This window comes from Hibiscus syriacus, unplaced genomic scaffold (genome assembly GCF_006381635.1).
Source record: "Hibiscus syriacus cultivar Baekdansim isolate YM2019G1 unplaced genomic scaffold, ASM638163v2 tig00109987_pilon, whole genome shotgun sequence".
NCBI lineage: Eukaryota > Viridiplantae > Streptophyta > Magnoliopsida > Malvales > Malvaceae > Hibiscus > Hibiscus syriacus.
In genome coordinates this window covers 1,683,816-1,703,592 of record NW_024062550.1, presented here as the reverse complement: position 1 = coordinate 1,703,592, position 19,777 = coordinate 1,683,816, and the positions used below count along the sequence as shown (strand labels likewise).

At 34.4% G+C, this 19,777-nt stretch overlaps 2 protein-coding genes across 2 annotated transcripts; one reads left to right on the top strand and one right to left on the bottom strand.

The window, feature by feature from the left end:
• Positions 1 to 47: 47 nt before the first annotated feature.
• On the top strand, positions 48 to 3,125 carry LOC120211985. Its single transcript, XM_039210438.1, has 6 exons — positions 48 to 52; positions 1,676 to 1,854; positions 2,299 to 2,393; positions 2,494 to 2,591; positions 2,714 to 2,898; positions 3,031 to 3,125. Exons 1-6 carry the CDS (start codon positions 48 to 50, stop codon positions 3,123 to 3,125), a joined length of 657 nt encoding a protein of 218 aa, XP_039066369.1.
• Positions 3,126 to 6,735: 3,610 nt separating this feature from the next.
• On the bottom strand, positions 6,736 to 9,677 carry LOC120211926 (glucan endo-1,3-beta-glucosidase 14-like). The gene is made up of 3 exons (XM_039210393.1): positions 9,322 to 9,677; positions 7,696 to 8,738; positions 6,736 to 7,010 (listed from the first exon to the last, which is right to left on the bottom strand). The coding sequence occupies exons 1-3, from the start codon at positions 9,371 to 9,373 to the stop codon at positions 6,933 to 6,935; spliced, it is 1,173 nt and encodes a 390-aa protein (XP_039066324.1). The 5' UTR covers positions 9,374 to 9,677; the 3' UTR covers positions 6,736 to 6,932.
• Positions 9,678 to 19,777: the final 10,100 nt, after the last annotated feature.

The following is a 19,777-nucleotide window of genomic DNA, read 5'->3' as shown; positions in this document are numbered from 1 at the left end:
TATATCACAAAAAATTAAGGATAAATTACACAAATGACTACTTAACTATGGGGTTAGTATCAATATGAGCACCAGACTTTCAATTTTGGTAATCTGACCACATAACTATTTAAAGTGGTTTCAATGTAACCACTTGTCGTTAAAAACAAACGACGCAGCTGATATGGACTGTTGACTCACCGTTAGTCAATAACAACCACATCGGTTATGTCGTTTGTTCTATAATAGCTTATGACTACATTAAAACCACTTAAATAGCTATGACTACATTAAAACCACTTAAATAGTTATGTGGTCATGGTCAAAATTGAAAGTTTGATGGTCATATCAACATCAACCCTATAATTAAGTGGTCATTTGAGTAGTTTACCCAGAATTTAATCTGTAACCAAATGCACTCCACCTTTTATCTTAACAATTCCAAGTATAAGAACAAAACACATATTATTAAAATTATAAATGTTGCAGCTCTTGACCCATAATTTAAAACATTAGAGTTTCCCTGGTTTTTTTCCTACATACAAACAAATTACTACAATAATAGTTCCAACAATGCTTGGCTTTGGAATTATCATGGCATGAACATGCAGTGAATTCCTTTTCACCTAAACATCCAAGCTAATAGAATCTTTTCCCTTGATTTCAGTTTTGGAATCTTCCAATCCATGTTCTTAATGAATTATACATTGAACCACAAAAGGGTAAACTACTCAAATGATCACTTAGCTACGGAGTTGATATCGATATGACTATCACACTTTCAATTGGGTTGATATGACCATATAACTATTTATGTGGTTTTAATGTAGCCAAATGCTATTACAAAACAAACGGTGTAGTTAATGTCAGGGGCGAAGCTTAGTGAGGGCCCAAAGGGGCCCTGACCCATGTTAAAGTTTGTATATTTGGTATAATTTTGGTCTAATAGTATTTTGGTTCATGTAAAAATAAATATTTAAATTAAAAAAATATAAGAATTTATTAAATATTTAATCAAGTAAGGAACGAACTAAAGAAGGATAATCTCGTGTTCTCAAAATTTTTGGTCTAATAACAATTTAGGTCATTGTAAGTTTAAATGTTAGACAACTTAGGTGTTATCTTGTGAATTTTGAGTTTTTTTTTATAAATATAGGGCGAATACAAGGTAATATTTGTACAAAGAGTCTCAACTATTTGACAATGAATTCTCATACCCCTACATGCGCAGTGCTTGAACTCGATACCTCAAGGATAATAACAATATCTTAATCACTAAGGTCGCTTGATTCGTGATGAATTTTGAGTTTAAATACCTAATAAGTATTTACTTTTTTCTTAAATATTCTAATATTTCGGCCCATGTCAATATTTAGTTCTGGTTAATGTGGTTGTTATTGACTAATGACGAGTCAGCTTGTTTTGTAATGGCAAGTGGCTGCATTGAAACCATTTAAATAGTTATGTGGTCATACTGTCAAAATTGAAAGTATTGTGGTCATATCAAGACCAATCCCATAGTTAGATGGTCATTTGAGTAGTTTATCCAACCAAAAAAACAAACACTTTTACAGGAATTTGGTGTCAAACTTTGACACCGGCAAAACTATAAAGTAGATAACTCTAAGATTGTAATGTAGGAGAATGAGAGACAGATAGCTTCAGAAAACAGATTTGGGGGTTTCAAATTCTGCAGTGGAATATCAAAGAGTAATGGTAATCAAGATGCATCTAAGCAAGTTTGTTCAAGTGCTATTACATGGGCAATTCATGGCTTACTTCTCAAGCCTGGAGATTTGATTGTCCTCCTTGGAGTTCTTCATCAGGTTAATGATCCTACTAAACCTGTATCTGTCAAGGGGACAAGGAAGCTATGTAAGATTACATAATTTTTTTGGTCAACTACGTATTTAATCACTCACCTATTTCCGCAATTTTATTTTCGTCACCAAACTATTTTTTCCCCTTCAAAATCATATTTAACAACACGTTTTGGTTGCATGAAAAAAAATTAGTGGCGTTGTTGACGTGTCACCTTAAGATAATTTTCGATCATCACTGAAAAAAACAAAAAAAAATTATCTCGTTAGTAATTTTGTTTATTTTTTGACGGCGGGTGACCTACACGAGCCCAAACCTAAAGTTATGCATGATTTTGAAAAAGAACATAGTTAGGTGACCAAAACGGATCTGCGACAATAGGTGGGTGACTAAATACGTAATTTTCCCTTTTTTCAATATTATGAGATTGTTTACATCACTTTGACTGGATTTTTTAAATCCAATTTTTCTTGCTCTGCTTTTTGAAGTGGGGTGTAGCAAATCACAGCATTGCTGATATGGAAGCAGCAATGAAGGAGTTTGAGAATAATGCTGAAATATTAGAAATTTCCAAGGTCTGCAAAGCTGAAAAGGTTAGTCAAAAATGATTTTAACTATTTAGATTCGATTGGGTCGGGTCGAATCAGGTGAAAAATATCACATGTTAATGAGAGATCACCATTGGTAACTTAGGTTGAGTTTAGGGTGGAAGTAACATCAGGAACATCACCAGCACTTGTGGCTATGCAATCAGCACAAAATATGAAGCCAACATGGATAATTCTAGACAGGTTTGTCAAAAAAATCATATAGAAAACATTGCATTAGCTTGCATTATTTAGAGATGAAAAACCAAGGATGTATAAATAGAAATGCAAATGAATTTGATTCAAAAGGTCCTTTTCTGAACCAGGAAGATGAAGAAAAACAAGAAAATCTTCATGGAAAAGCTTTCGTGTGGCGTATCGAGGATGAAGAAAAACAATGGCATCAAGCTATTACGAGGACCGACAACAAAGTTTTGTGCAACTTATGATGATATGATGCCGGGACTCCTAGATGAAGATGATCTTTTCAGCATTGAACTTTTCCCAACAGGTAAGATGAAATGATATAATCTAGCCAGTAAGGCCTAATGCCATAGCTCAAAATGCCGAAGCGACTTAGTTGACCGATATCGAATGCATCTAGAAAATGAAATTTGTTCATCAAACATACAACATTATGCAGGTGGATCGGATGGTAATGAAGTAAGTGAAAACCAGAGACTTGTAGATACCAGCATTTCTTCAAACACAAGGTTGCAGGCCGAGGAAGCCCTTTAAAATCCAGGGTGCAGCATTTGTGATAAAAGAATTCACATCACTGAATGGAGAAAAGATTCACATACGTCGAACTCCATGCAGCTACAGATGGATTCATCGAAGAACGATCTATCACGACGCGGTTTCGAACGTACTTTCAGAGGTCAGCTAGAGAACAAGCAGGCCATTGTCGTTAAACCTGCAAAAAACAACATTTCGTTTCAAGAACAGAAGGAATTCGAGTAAGAAATCGATAAACTCATCAGAGTTAGACACAAGAACTTAGGCATACTGTTGGGTTGCTGTGCAGAAGGGATTCATAGGCTACTTGTTTACGGGTATGTCTGCAATGGCTCACTTGATCAACATTTATCAAGTAAGGACAACTCTGGCTCAGGCCTTTTAGCATGCACTTGGCATTATCGACAACGTTGAAACTCGAAAGCTAATAATTTATACAAATGTGCATCAGAATGTCAAGCTACGCCATTGAGTTGGACACAAAGGGTAAAAGTAGCAGTTGGGGCAGGCAAGGGTCTAAGCCACCTACATCAAAACAACATCATTCACAAAAATATAAGATCAAGTAACATTTTTCTAACTCATGGTTTTGAACCACTGGTAAGAACAACTTATGTGTCATAATTACATCTTTGTTAAACCTTAATGTATCCGAAAGTTCATGTTACAAATGTTTTGTTTAAAGCTTGGAGATTTTGAGGTAGCAGGGCAGTGCTGGAAGCAGAACAAGATTCAGACATCTAAGAATTTACCCCCAGAATGTGTTGAGAATGGGACATTGTCTACTCAGATAGATGTATACTCTTTTGGTTTGGTTCTACTAGAGATAATTACAGGGAAGACGACATGGACAAGATTATGGGGCATAAAGATTTTTTGACATGGGTAATTTGTCCTATTCTCTCTTTTTTTTTTTGAAATACTTTAACTTTCATTTTGGGGTAAAATGTTCCAGATGATAACGGTTAGTTGAGTTGAGTAACAATAATCATTTTGTCGTTGATATGACAAATTTTGTGTTTAAAGTGATATCGTAACACGCCACATGTTTAAAGTGATGACATGACACATATCATGCGACTGAAATGATGACGTGACACATACTAAATATCCAAAGTGATGATGTAACAGTGTTACATCCAAAATGACGACTTGATATGTCCCATACGTCAAGTGCCACATCATCAATTTGAAAATGTAGTATATGTCACATTATCGCTTTGAACATATTATATGTGCCACATCACTACTTTAGACATATGACATGTACCGAGTAATCATTTTGGACATGAGGTATATGTCATATCATTAATTTAGATACTTTGCATGTGTCACGTTAGTGCTTTGGACACATATGACTTATTACGTCATACGTAAACGTTGACCTTTAGTTAATTAACGATTTACATCAAGACGTTTTCGTTACATTGATCTATTTTTCCACAGGCAAGAACACTGATTAAACAAAGAAGGTATTTACAGCTAGTTGATCCCAGAATTGGTGATTCCATTGATATCTTCCAGCTTTACAGGATGGCTCGACTTGCAGCAAAATGTATAAGCAAAAATCCCAAGAAAAGATTCACCATGGATAAGGTAAAAACATCAAACTACATCATACATGCATGCATGCATGCATGTGCTTATACTCGAATCAAATGCTTCTTTTCCTGTTCAGATTTTTGATTCGTATTATCTTTGATTGCAGGTGGTTTCTACTCTTGAATATATTACAGGAAGCAAGGCAAGTAGTTTAGATGAAGAGTGAAGACCGATCTCCATTAAAATCAAAATTTACTCACAATCGTGTGAAGACGATGGAACATGAAAACTGCAATGAAGATGAAGATGTAAGAAGTGGGATGAAGAGTAGATCTTTGCCGGAAAATCTTTGGAGATGCCGAGGTTTTGGGATTTCCTCTTCAGCTGAAGCGAAAAGCCATAAATTTAAGAGGGCAAATACAACAGGAAGCTCGAATCAAGTGAATTATGGAGAAATGCTCAAGTGAATCACTCGCACTATTTCTTTTCAGTTTTAGTTTCTTTGGGTAAAGTACCAAAATAGTCACTAAACTATGGGGTAAGTTCTATTTAGACAACCGAACTAATATACTTCTTTTCAATTAGACCACTCAATTATTAAATTGCTATCAACCAAATCACTTATCGTTAATAGCGGATGGAAATGATGTCGAATAAGTTTTATAATTACATCTTTACATCACTTGTCTATTCTATCAATTTAATCTTAATTTTAATCTAAATCAATAAATAATCATCTAATCAGATGATAATATATCATCATTTTCATCAATTATTAATTGTCAGTAACTTGATTGATAACAATTTAATAGTTGAGTGATTTAATTAAAAAAAATCAGTTCGATGATCAAAATAGAAACAATTTTATAGTTTAGTTATTATTGAATACGTTATCATGATAAGTGGATCAAAGTAGGGACGGGAGCTCCCTTATGACCCAAGGGCCCTCGGCTCGTGTTAAAATTTATATATTCAATATAATTTTGATTTAATAATATTTTAGTTCATGTAAAAATAAATATTTAAATTTTAAAAATATAAAAAATTATTAAATATTTAATCAAGTAGGGGTCGAATTAAAGATGATAAGTATGTGTTCTTAAATTTTTGATTAATTACAATTTAGGTCATTGTAAGTTTAAATATTAGACAAAGTAGAAGATGTCTTGTGAATTTTGAGTTTTTTTTTTTAATTTAACGTGAATGCAAGTAACATATGTACAAAGACTTTCAACTATTTGACAATGAATGCTCATACTCCTACATACGTAGTACTTAACTCGGACCTCAAGGATAACAACAATCCCTTAATCACTAAAGTCGCTTAGTTCATGCTAAATTTTGAGTTTAAATACCTAATAAGTCTTTATATTTTTCTTAAATAATCTGATATTTCGATCTATTTCAATATTTAATTCGACTCCGTCCTTAGATCAAAGTATGATTTTTTTCTTTTTTGAAATAGAAACACTGATTACATTAGTCATAAAAGATATTATTTAGAACAATATCGGAAATACATTAAGGACAATCATAAATAAAAATATATTTGTGTTTCATAAAATATTAAAAAATATCTTTCGATATTAGCCGAATATTTTTAAAAACCTAGACCTTAAACCCTAAATTCGATAATATAAAATGACCACACACTTGTTAATATTACAAGAAGGGCATGTCTCTTTAATAAAAGGAAACGAAGACGTTAGTTTCTTCACGAGCAAATCCATGGACAGATGAAAGATGTTATTTTCCTCACGATTATTCAAATGGATTTCCTGAATCTGATTCCACAATTTGTTTCTGCTCTCGTTGAACGACCGAGAACCGACAACCAAGCTACGATAACACTAGAAGATGTAGCTCTGCCGATGAACCTTCTTATCGACGGCCACACGATAACTGAAAGTGGTCAATTTAATGTTTCGGGTTATTTCTCGACTTGTTTAGGTGAACAACACATGCAAAACTCGACTCGACGAGATTAGTCTCGAGCTTCTAAAAAACAGTAAGCACAGAGGATTCCATTATACTAAGTTACAAGAGAGTAACGAGGCACAATATACATAATTTGAGATATTTGTGATCAGCAACTTCCCAATGTGTTTTCTAAAGGTATAAAAATCAGGTGTATTGGACTGTTCTCTGAAGTTTTTATGTAACCCTAAAACTATAGAATCTCCGGGTTCGGGTTTAGCATCGAATGCAAATGCAAGTGCAGAATAGAATGCGACCCAACAGATATTCATTGTTCAATCACCATCTTCAGAATAGAAGCACTAGTGCAGTAGCTATTGTTAATAATATGGAGTAGGAGATGAACCGACCGGCAGCTCGGATTTCCTGTGAAATTTCACATAAAAAATACAATGAAATAGGAGGGTAAAAAGAACATACTATAGCAACTTTTATTTTTCATGTGATGTTATACGAGCTGATCATCATTACATTAACAAGTGAATCATTCAAACCACATGTTTGCTATGTGCAAGTAGCCAAGTTTACATTGCATCCGTCCGGGATTCCGAGTTATGCTATCGAGAAACCAAACCAGAGGTTCCAGGTATGAATGCAGTACTGACAAGTAAAACACTACATAAAACATATGGCATTAAGATGCTTCTAATCGAAGGAAGTGCTTCCCGTTTAGCATTGGTGTAACAGTATGATTGTTCGGTTCGTAACACTGGATGAAGTAGATCGAGTGCAAAGGCCCCTATATAGTTTCACTCGATAAGAAACCATTTATCATTTTTAAGCTACTCTGGTCACAGGTAGTTCAGGAAACAGTTAGACTGCATTGGTTCGGCCTAGCGATACCAGCATTCCTGCTAATAAATCGACCCACCTATGGTTATTTGACATCTTTCCAGCATCATATGAACATTAAATCATTTTGGTTCGACAAGAGGTAGTCCGAGAGAAAACTGGCAAGTCAGAGAAGATTTGTTCTACGAATATGCTAATTCCGTCTGAGAATACACAAATCTAGTAATATATACATCAAGAGTGGGAGAAAACCTTGTACCTTCAAGGAAAGCAGTGATGAATCTGCAGATGAAGATTTATATCCATGAAACCCGATGTCATACGAGATGCTCCCATCCGGTTTAAACAGTCCAAAATTCTTCTCGGAAGATGCCCCGGGCTTCAAATTTTCATTAAAGATCGCAAAAACATATGCCTTAACCACATTTTTTGGTCTGAATGGAGTTCCTTTCATCTTTGCAAGCCTCTTCCGCAAATTGTAGTTATACGTCCTTGCATTACTTGCCGTTGCCGCGGCTTCATTCTCATCTCCATGTGAAGCCCATCCGGTCTCTGTGATGATGACTTCCATCTTTCCAAATCCGGCTTTTTCTAACGCAGCATAGGCTGCATCAATCTGAGCATCAAGCAGGTTATCGTAATGCAACTTAGTTTTCGGATCATCTGCTCCTTCCGTTGGTAGGAAGAGAGCATAATTGATATCAATTTCGTCTTTATTATACATGTAGGCTAGAAACGGGTAAGCATTTAAACAGAACGGCGAGCCGATTTGCGAAAAAAACTCCAAGAGTGGCTTCATGTACTGAACAACATTATCTTTGAATACACATGATGAAGGAGGGAAGGAATCAGCAAAAACAGCTTGCGAATGTGCTGTCGTAACCTGAACTGCATGACTCAATTTAAGCTTATCTAATGCATTGTAGACATTCTTAACTGCATCCAAAAGAAACCCCGAAAATTCATCACTCCCTCCTAAGACTTCATTCCCTATGGCGATCCCACGAATCTGCGTATCGGGGAGATAAGCCTGAACGTTGTCCTTGACCCAATTCATGGCATGATCTGCGTTGGCACTCATGTCTCTCAGATTTTCGTTTGGGAGTCCAACCACAAGTTCCAGCCCCGTCCCACTAAATGCGTTGATGACGTTGTGATCGAAATCATAAATGCGAACATTCTTTATTTTTGCAGCCTTAAGAAGTGTTACAACTTCATCAGGTGAAAGTATGTTATTCGCTATTCTTCCATAGTTAATGCCATACGTTCCAGTGAATGCTTGCACAGTCACACTCACAGATGCTGGAGACAAGATTCAAAACACAGCTTTTTAATCAGACATTTCATTTCGAAGAACCGTGCAATAAACAATAGATCCCGACATTATAAAACCCTCAAACTGATCGAAAGATAGGTCGAAAAGAAGGAAGCGACCAAGGGCCACATACAAAGATATGCCAAGACACACAATGCCATTAACAATTGAACATATAAACCTTGTACACTAGTAAAACCATCACTGTGAATCGAAATTCGACGTTCTAAGGAAGAAAAATAGCATATTTCGACGAGACGAGAGTCGAAACATTATCCACCGAACTGATTTCCTATTCAATCTACTAACCCTAGCATTCAAATCCCAAACCCAACTAAATATATACAGCAATTAGAACACAATTGCAGCTTGCAAAAAGAGCAATCCTTTCAAAGAAAGCATGAACAAGGTAAAGTTTCATTAGAAAAAGACTATAAACTGATCAAAACAAACAATTCAACAAGTTCCAAGATCAACCCAATTCCGACAACATAAAAAACATAAAAAAAAACAATCCACAAACGAATAGATCATAACCCTTTAAAAACAAAAGAGTAAAGGAGAAAGTACCAATTGCAGCAAGAAAGACCAGGAAGAACGGATGAACCCAAAAACTTTTCATTGCCTTTTTATTATTATTAGAATCGATCCTCACAAGGGAAAGAGACAAAAAGAAGATGGAAGGGATTCCTTCAATGCAATGCTCTCACTTTCTACTTCACTGTCCCTCCATGCCTCTGTTTTTTCACTCTCATGACGATCTCAGCTTCTTTTATTTCTTCAAATAAAATCTGGGTAAATCTGGGAATGGAAGATTGTGAACTGTGAAGTGATTTTAGAACAGAACAAAAGCTTATCTCTGTTCTCTGTGGGATTTTGCTGAGGGAGAAGGGTTTAGGCCAATTTTTTTCCCTTTGAATTATCGAGTATTGCTGCCTTAGCAGAGCTGCTGCTCCTTTTAAATCACTAATATATTCTTTATTGCACTAAAAAAGATAAAAAGAACAGATTTTTTTTTGTTATCTTGCTAATTTTGAAGTTTGGTTTCTTACCCACTCGCTTTGTTCTAAGTTTGTACATACGCGCCAAATGTGGGAAAGGGTTTTGATTGAGGTGAGGAAAACTTTATTCGACTAAAAAATTTAATTTTTTTTAATTTTGAGTTATTCGAGTTAAACCGAATTATCAAATCATTTTTTTGATTGCAGTCGAGTTGAAATTTTGAGTTACTCAAAAAATAAAAAAATTCGATTAAATATTTTGACAATTTTATAATTTTGTCACCGATTTCATTATTTCTACAATTTCTCCTTCATTTTGAGTTCTTTTATACCAAATTTAAACCACATGCTCCTAAACCATCATAGAATATATATGTGCATTCAATTACTCTTTTTAATAACAAATTTCATTTTTTTTAATTTAGTCCCTTAATTTTTCATAATTTCCTTATTTCTTTAATTCATCTTTCATTTGAAGTTCGTTTTCTCTCAAATTCGAACACATGCTCATATACCAAAATAGAATACATATGTAACTTCAATTCTTATTTTTTTTACTAAAATTATACTCTTTTTTCAGCTTAACCTTGCATTTAATTCAATTTGTTCTTTTGACTATAATTGTTTGAATATTATTTATTTCCATAATTCCCTTAACTTTTTTATACTCTCATCAATATTTTACTCTCAAAATAATTTCTTTAAAATATAATATTATGAATTTGTTTTATAATTTTATATTGTATTTAATATATATGAAATAACAATATAATGTTAAAGAAGGTAAAAAAAATTGGAATAAATCCTTATCATAATAATATAAATAATTATAATAAAATTAGTATAGAAACTAAAATCAAATTTCTTAAACTCGAATCGATTTGAAATTTTTTTCTAAATTAAATTTAAATTATAAAATACAACTTATTAACTCAAATAAATCGAATTTTTTTACTCGTCGATCTAATGCTCACCTCTAGGTTTTGATTAAGATTGAAAGCGCGTGGAAGTATGCGTGTGGTAATCTTTTGAAACGCGTAAACTGCTTTTTATTTTGCATGTTGTCTTGCCGCCACACGTTCGGCCTACTAATGGATTGGCAATGACTTGATGAAGCAAACTCAAAATTTCCTACTTTTCCACGAAGACGAGCAAAACTAGGGGACGTGGTTTGATAAACTCGTTAACAAAATTTAAGTTATTTAAATTAATGAATTATATTTTATATTTTATAATTTGAATTTGATTTTAAATTTTTTTGGGTCAAATTTTTAAATTGCTGTTTAGATCTAATTGTAAATATTTATAATATTATGATATTATTTTATTTTAATTTAAATGTTTTTTACAATTATGTATATATATATATACAAAATTGAGAACCAATGACAACATTTAAAAAATTAAGAGGGGACTTAATTAAAAATATTCAAAATTTTCGAAACATAATAAGAATTTCTAAAATTCTTGAAAGACTAAATGTTAATTTACCAAAAATTTCAAGGGCCAGGGCCGTGTCTCGCCCCATTATGATCCTAGTACAACCGGTTATGAGTCAGACATCATTCAGATCATAGTACTAGGGACGGAAACATGATTTTCTATTATAATTTTATGGGTAAATTGCACCAATTATCACTGAATTTTATTTTATCTCTTATTTCACTCAATGTACTTTAAATCCGTTTAATTTCCTCACTGAGTTTAATACAATTAGCTTTTTTGATCACTCGACCGTTAAATATTTAAAGGCGTTAAAATGAACCCGTTTTAGAAAAACAAAATTTTCACCAAAACGGCGACGTTTTGCATCTATATAACAACTCATTTATAACGTCATCTAGTGAGAAAACGGTTGAGTGACCAAAACTGTAATTATGTTAAATTCAATGAAAAAATTGAACGGATTTAAAGTACAATAAGTAGAATAGGAAAGAGAGTAAATATCAACGATGATCGGTGTAATTTACCCTAATTTTATATTAGATGACGAATTTACGGAGAACAAGCATGACCGTTAGGGGTGGGAATAGGCCAGGCCAGGCCAGACTTTAATAGGCCTGGGCCTGGCCTACACTGATTTGTATTGGCCTGGGCCTGACCTGTGGTATGTCAAAGGCTTTTATTTAGGCCTGGCCTGTTTAAAAGCCTGTTTAACAATAAACATTTAATATTTTCAGTTTAGCCATTAATTTTAGAGTAAAATCCCATTAAGTCACTCTAACTTAGTATATTTTACAAAGTAGTCACTCTAAATAGGCCGACTTATCAGGCTTATAAGGCTTTTTAATAGGCCTAAGCCTGACCTGTTTAGTTAAATAGGCTTTTAAAAAGGCATGGGCCTGGCCTGTTTAGTTAAAAAAGTCAGGCCAGGCCAGGCTTTATACAGGCCAGGCCCAGGCCCCTGGAGGCCGGCCTGGCCTATTCCCACCCTAATGACCGTTTACAGAGATGGAATAAAAGGATCGGCCCAATTCAGACACAAAGCATAATACTCGCTACTCTGAATTCATACAGCTGCACACTTGTACAACGAATAACATTTAACAGAGAAAAACAAACCGAATCTGGAAGAAGACTCCAGGTTGAAAGATTAAGCGAGCAAAATCCATGAAGTTAAACGCCGAGCTAAGCATTAGAACTCGAAGAAAACAACAATGGAGACCGACCTGCAAACGTTAAAAAGACGGATGAAAATAAACCGTGTGAACCATTTCTCAAATTTTCCATCATGCTAATATATGCTGAATGCTGATTCCTATAATATAAGGGTTTCATTGTTCTGATTCATATAGATGCATGATATCTAGTTAATTCGAACTAAACCTGATGCTCAGTTAGCTCATGTCACACTGAGCAAGGCTTTTATACGATCGAAATCAACAACGGAAGGCTGAAGCTGAATTATCTCATGCCACACTGAGCAAGGCCTTTATACAGTAGGAAGCAACAACAAAAGGCTGAAGCTGAATTAGCTCATGTCACACTGAGCAAGGCCTTTATATGATCGAAAGCAACAACGAAAGGCTGAAGCTGAATTAGCTCAAGTCACACTGAGCAAGGCCTTTATACGATCGATAGCAACAACGATAGGTTGAAGCTGAATTAGCTCCTATCACACTGAGCAAGGCCTTTATATGATTGAAAGCAACAACGAAAGGCTGAAGTTGAATTAGCTTCTGCCACACTGAGGAAGGCCCTTGTACGATCGAAAGCAACAACGAAAGGCTGAAGTTGAATTAGCTCATGTCAAACTGAGCAAGGCCTTTATACGATAGACAGCAACAACGAAAAGCTGAAGCTGAATCAGTTTAGGTCACACCGAGAATTTCTTCGGAGCGACAACCTTTACGGATTCAAAGTGACAAACTGACATTCATTAGAGTCTGAATCTGCAAGACCAGTACATGAAATTTTGATCACTCAAACCTCTTTCAGCATGTCAACTGCAGGTGAGTTTGAACCTTTCAATTCAAATTCATTCTTCAAAGGCACCAAATTCCAGTTCAACATGCAGCATTTGGTGCTTCAGCTGGGGTAAATAAACAATAAACTTCTTAGCATATCATGTATACAAATTCTGGTCAATATCACATTCTCCGATTCCATAGCATTACTGAATCAAATAGTTAGGGTTGGAATATAAAAGATAAATCCAATTTCTGCACAGGACTGAATATCAGCATTCATAAAGTAGACTTTGCAGCAAGCACCTTATAGCTAAGATGGAACTTACAGTCAAAAATCCAGAAGCTAATCCAGCAAACTCGGATCACCAACTAAATCAAATTTCTAGATAACGAATCTCGTAATATCGAAATACTCACTGTTCAGGAGCGTTAAGAAAGACGAAGCCCAGATTGTAATGCAATGTGAGCAAAACCCATGGAACCAATCGTCAAACTAAGCTAAAAAAAAACACAGCAAACAGAGAAAGAGATGGAGCCGAAGATCAGGGGAAAAAACTTGGATCATTTCTTGATTTGTGCGTGAGCCATGCAAATATTCTTCCAATGCTTCTATATAAAAGGCTTCGGTATAATGTTTCCAACTGGTGTGGAATATTTAGTTGGCCCACGACTAAAGACTGAACTACTAGTCATCGTGTGCCGGAAGGGACCTTGACCCCTGATTAAAACGAGCAAAATTCTATTATGGTCCTTCTAAAAACATTACACTTCAAATTATACTAAATCAATTCTTGAATTATAGTTAGGGATGGCAATGGGAGGGTTAGGGTTAGGTTTTTGATCAACCCAAAATATGTATCCTCCACTTAAATCCAACTTGAAAATTATTTTTCTTCCATCCGATCTGACCAACCCGAAATTATATATCCTCCACCACACTCCGACCCATCCCGGACTTTTAGAGTGTAAATCTAGCCTGACCTGACCCGACCCGATATAAAATGAAGACATAATTAAAAAATTATATTTTAAAAAAAAATTACATTATCATCCTCGGTCATAGTTTTTACCCTCTACTCGAACTTGACCCAACCTCTCCCCTTTAAAAAATTAGACCCGACCCAGCTTGAACGCATTTAAAAAAAACAACCCTATCGAATCTAGTCGAAACCCATCAATTTCGGGTTAAATTGTATCTCTAATTATAGTAGTTGATAAACATATTATAATTCAATTTATACTAATTTTGTAATACTTATAAATATAATTATTCGCGAATAAATTTTATTATATGTTCATAAGAGTATTTACAAACCAAACGATCTTAGTGATAAAGGGGATGATTGTTATCTTTAGAAGTCTTGATTCGAACACTAACGACTACAAATATTTGAACATTTATTATTAAATGGATGAAAGTTTTTAAAACATATTGTACCATTTATAATCATCCTAAGTTAATCAAACATACTGTAATTCCTTTGTTAGTTTAGTGATGAAATGACTGGAGCAGATGACATAGCGGAATCCAGCAGCCTTATCTTCTGCTAATACCTCTAACTTTTCCCATCAACTTTACCACAAAAATAAGGGGAATTTTTCTTAAAGAAAAATAATAATGGCAACTGCATTTCTCTCAACTGCTAATTCCTTCTTCCCATCTTCTCTTTCCCCTTCAACATCTTCTTCCTCTTCATCTTCTTCATCATAATGATCATCATTAGGGCCTGCATTGATTTATCTCAACAATCAAAATGTCCAAAGAAGAACCCTTTGCAAAGCATTGAATGAATCCCCAGTTTTAAACAAGAGAGGCTTTACCCTTTCCTTCATCACCAGATTGGTGTTGGGTGCTGGTAATGGCTGCTCCAATGCCATTGCAGCAATCCTAGAGGCCGATGATGATGAAGAGCTTTTGGAGAAAGTCAAGAAGGATAGACAGAAGAGGCTTGAAAGACAAGAGTAATCAGTTCATCAACCAAAGAGAAAAGTTGGTTTTCTTCTTTGTTGGATTGAAGAATGAAATTAGGGTGTAACTGAATAGATGTTTGATGAACTATTCGTGAATCGTTCCTGTAATGTTAGGTTGTGCTCGTTTGTTACATTAAATAAATGAGTAAAACAAAATTTTTATGTTAATTTTTAAATAAATGAATGAAACGAACAAAGATGCGTTTTGTTCCTTTATGTTCACGAACCGGTTCATTTGAAAGCTGGTTTATTGATTCGTTTATAAATATTCTTGTGTTTGCTAAAGATTACTGCAATGAAATGGAATGTTTCATGGTATTTGCATGATCTTGTGTAAAAGTTGAGCCAAATTGGACAAGCCATTGACAACAACGATCTATCTGCAGCTACTTCAGTTCTTGGGGGAACCACTGATAGAGAGTGGCTCAAGAATGCTAATGTAGCCTTCAACAAGGTCACTGATCAATCTTCTTAACAATATTTGCATATTTAATTTTGGATAAAGTATACAAATGATTCTTTTTATTTTTTGCTCAGCAAAGGGCAATTTATTATAGTAATTAAAGAGTCGAAGTTCAACTTATGAACCTCATTAAAAACCTCCCTGATCTAATTGGAAGAAAAGAATACTACGTAAGAGAACAATACAAACACAACGAACCAAAAACAGAATCCTGAAACTCAAGTAACCCACCCCCTACAAAAACAACTCTTAACCATCTATAAGAAGCAAAACTTTACAGCCAACAAAACTCACAAAGGTAAAAAACAGCAAAACAATTACAATCACCAGTTCAACTCACGACACCAGCAAACTCATACGAGACACAAAAGCAATTCCATACACTCATACCAAACAATCACCAACCAAGCAACCAGACCGCAATCGTCTTTCACCCAGCTGTGCAATTACACCACCAATGATATGGCGCTTCCATTATAATACCTACTAAATAACCTCCACTTAATATTCTTTAGAGCAAGACCTAATTGACACTTAACATCCAGCCCTTGAATCGTTCTTCACAATGCATTGTCCAAGACTCCTAAGACAATCCAAAATGAGAGAAATAATGCCTCCACAAAACCTCCTGCAGTACAATCATTCCCCCACAATAGACATCATACAAAACAATATATCCAAATTTTCTAGCTTATAAAAACCAACGCAAACCATCTTTCTCAAGAACAATGATACTTAAATTCAGCACTATAACCTTAATTTGAAGTAATCCACAATATCGACTCGGATTCCACTATTTCGAGTTCAAAAAAACCAACAACAATCAACTGCCTAATCTCAATTGTCAATTTCTTGGACACACTCCATCTCAAACCAGCAGAATCCAAACTTTTGTCAACACAAACAGCATCACCCTCTGTTCCATTCCAGACTCAAAGATAACAAAACAGTAGTACAATCAGTAAAACATTGAAAAAACATCCAAGTACTCTTCCCCCAATCCTCCAGTAATGAACAGCCATGAATTAAACACACAAACTCTCTAAGTACATCGAAAAAAAACAAAGCCAGCATAGTAGAGGCAAAAAAATAACAGATTAACAACCAGGATAAAAACTTCTTTTCGAAACTTCCCCTTAAGAATACAACTAAATTCAACGGACATAGATTGAGATTCACCTTCCAATTCCTCCAAGGCTATTATTTCCCGAACCAACTTCTCTTCTAAAGTCTTTGAACTCTATACCTAATTCTCTAGTCCTGAAGAGACGATGCAGGTCGAGACGTTCAATTCTTCGTTAGTTTCATTGATAACATTAAGTAGTTCATTCACTCATTCGAATAAAAATAAAAGAGAAGTTGATATTCGAGCATCGAGATCGAATAAATGCATAGCTGCATAGTCTCTGCAGCTACCTGTGTTGTGATTATGGTTTTTTGTTTTTGTTTTGCAATGTACCCTGCAGCTACAAAAAAGGACCTTGACAGGACTTACTGGGCAACTTAGAGGAATTTGAAGTAAAGGATGATGAAATCTTCATTTTGTTCCATATTTTACTCAATTTATTCGAGCTTCGGTTGTTAGTAAGATTTATCAGTCTCGATAAGCATACAAATTTGTAACATTTCTGTAACAATGTGTATTTATCCTTCCAATCACCGGCAATAACCAGTAATGACCACATGTCGACCATTTATTATCTGTGTGAACGCATCCAGCAATCACGTGTTGATACATGTGGTCTCCTAGTCTAAGCCATGAATCCATGAGCTCCTAGAACACTTAATCAGTATCAATGACATGACAACTACCTATTGACACTCACCCAAAACATTATAAATAGCCATGCAACAGATAGTAAAAATAGAAGAGACATTTCTTGATCACAAAACTAGACTAGCACCATTAGAATTACCAGAATTATCACCGGAACAACCCTTCTACTACCGTCTACATTTGGAAATACTATTACATCAACACAATGGCGGATACAAAGCATGGTAAGTGCCCACCATAGAATCTAAATTTCTTTATATTAGGGGCCCATTTTACTATTAGCATACACCCTAAAATTTTATTTATGCCCGTCCCATACGAAAAATTTCAATAATTAATATGCGTGTGTCCTTTCTCAAAATTATTTTTGGATCCGCATATATATATATATATACACACACAATAATGTTACAAACAACATGGAATTATCCAACCTTAAAACCCTGGGTAAACTATGTATATATAGTGACAGTAGGACATGAACATATGTGATAGTAATTGTTTATCCCTAGGGCATCAAATGATACATTTGAAGACAAATAATTTATGCCAATATTTCAATATATTGCAATGAAACAAAAGAAAAATCACATCACATGATGCACATGCAATTTCATGGTGAATTGGTGATGATTTTGATCAACAAAGAGAAATAGTCTAGGATGAATTGAGGAGATGCGGAGAGGTCGTATCTTCTCGAAATTTTAAATCTTCATATAATTTAGATATTTTTTGTACTCGCTAAATTTTTTATAATTTTAAACAAAATTTTAATATAATTTCTTAAGTTTATACCTATAACATAAAAATTTACGATCTTTCTCGGCGTGGCGTAGACTCGTAGTCACTGTCCTTTGAGAGATTAGTAAATCTTGTACCTGTGGGAAAGTTAAGTATGTGGTTCTTGAGTAGACTCTAGTTAATTTTGTAGGGTGCAAGTTTGTAGTTTTGAACTTATTTTGGCCCTACAAGTGGGGACCAAGAAACTATATACCAACCATTTTACATGGTGTGAATGCTATGGTTATTCTATCTCTCAAATAAATAAATAAAAAATTTACTAGGCACCTTCAATTAAAAAAATATATTTCTAATATATATATATATATATATATATATATATAACTCCCTTTAATAAATTTTTAATTTTGCCCATGGCTTGCCATAACTTGGTTGCACCATCATTCTTTGTCACATATATTATGTCTCTAGAATTTGAAGCATGAATACTGATATTAATAATTAGGAAAATAGTTTGAAATTATTCCCATGAAAGAATGAAAATTTAAAAAGTAAATATTACTATTAAACAATAAAAATCTTCTACCATTAGTTTAAGTGATAAGCAGTTTGATATCGCTTAAGTAAAATCTCAGATTCAAGTCTTTGTGTACGTAGAAAAATTACCCAACAAAACCATGTGTAAGACCCGGGTCAATTCAAATTAGACAAGACGAAGCCTTGGAACTAGGAGGGAATAAAAAAATAAGAATAAAAACCTCCATATTTCTTTACCTCGGAAAAATATGATCCGTTCAATTGGTAGGTGTGGGTGCCCTTAGCATATGCCCAGTTGCCTAGAAGACACGATCAAACACAACTTATGGACAACTTGTCCTATTCTCTTGATATTTGATTTTAGCTCTATCCATAGTTAAATTTATTATCTGACAGTTAAATCTATTTAAGGTGATTTGATGTCAATATTAAGAGGTTGTACATAAATTGTCATACAAGACTGAAGAAAAAGATCAAGACTCTCTCCGACTGAATTTCTTTATTGTTTATCATCTCTTTTAACCCGTTAAATCGTAATATATGATTCTTTGTCCATGTTAAAAAAAACGAATCGTGACAAATCATCACAACCCCATTTTTATCATCAACAATATTGACCGCCCTTAAAAATCTCCATTTCCTGTCCGAAAGAAGCAAGTGGGATTTGGGGTGCTTCATCGATCAGTCGATATTTCAGTGTCCTTACCATAGGCAACACTGTTGGCAGTTTGTCGCCCTCACATGCTGATGCTGATGCTATTATGACCTGGCATGGAATTGAACTTACCTTTAAGCATCACATTGATCGATTATTTTGAAAAAAAAAGAATATATATGGGTCTCCATCAGGGACGGACATAAGATTATATATTAAGGGACGAATTTGAATTTATAAATCTTTAAAGGGGTCTCCATCCTTAGATTTTACTAGCCAGTGGCCACCCTTTCATATGCTTGTCATGGCTTGATTTGCCGGACGGTAAAGGATAATTTAAAATTATTATCTTTGATTAGTCACAAATCTTTTAAGATTTTATCATTCGTATATACGTTGTTATAAATTTATAGGTAGAAAAATAATTAAAATAATATCAACGTAAAATAAAATAAACGTAGAGACAAAATT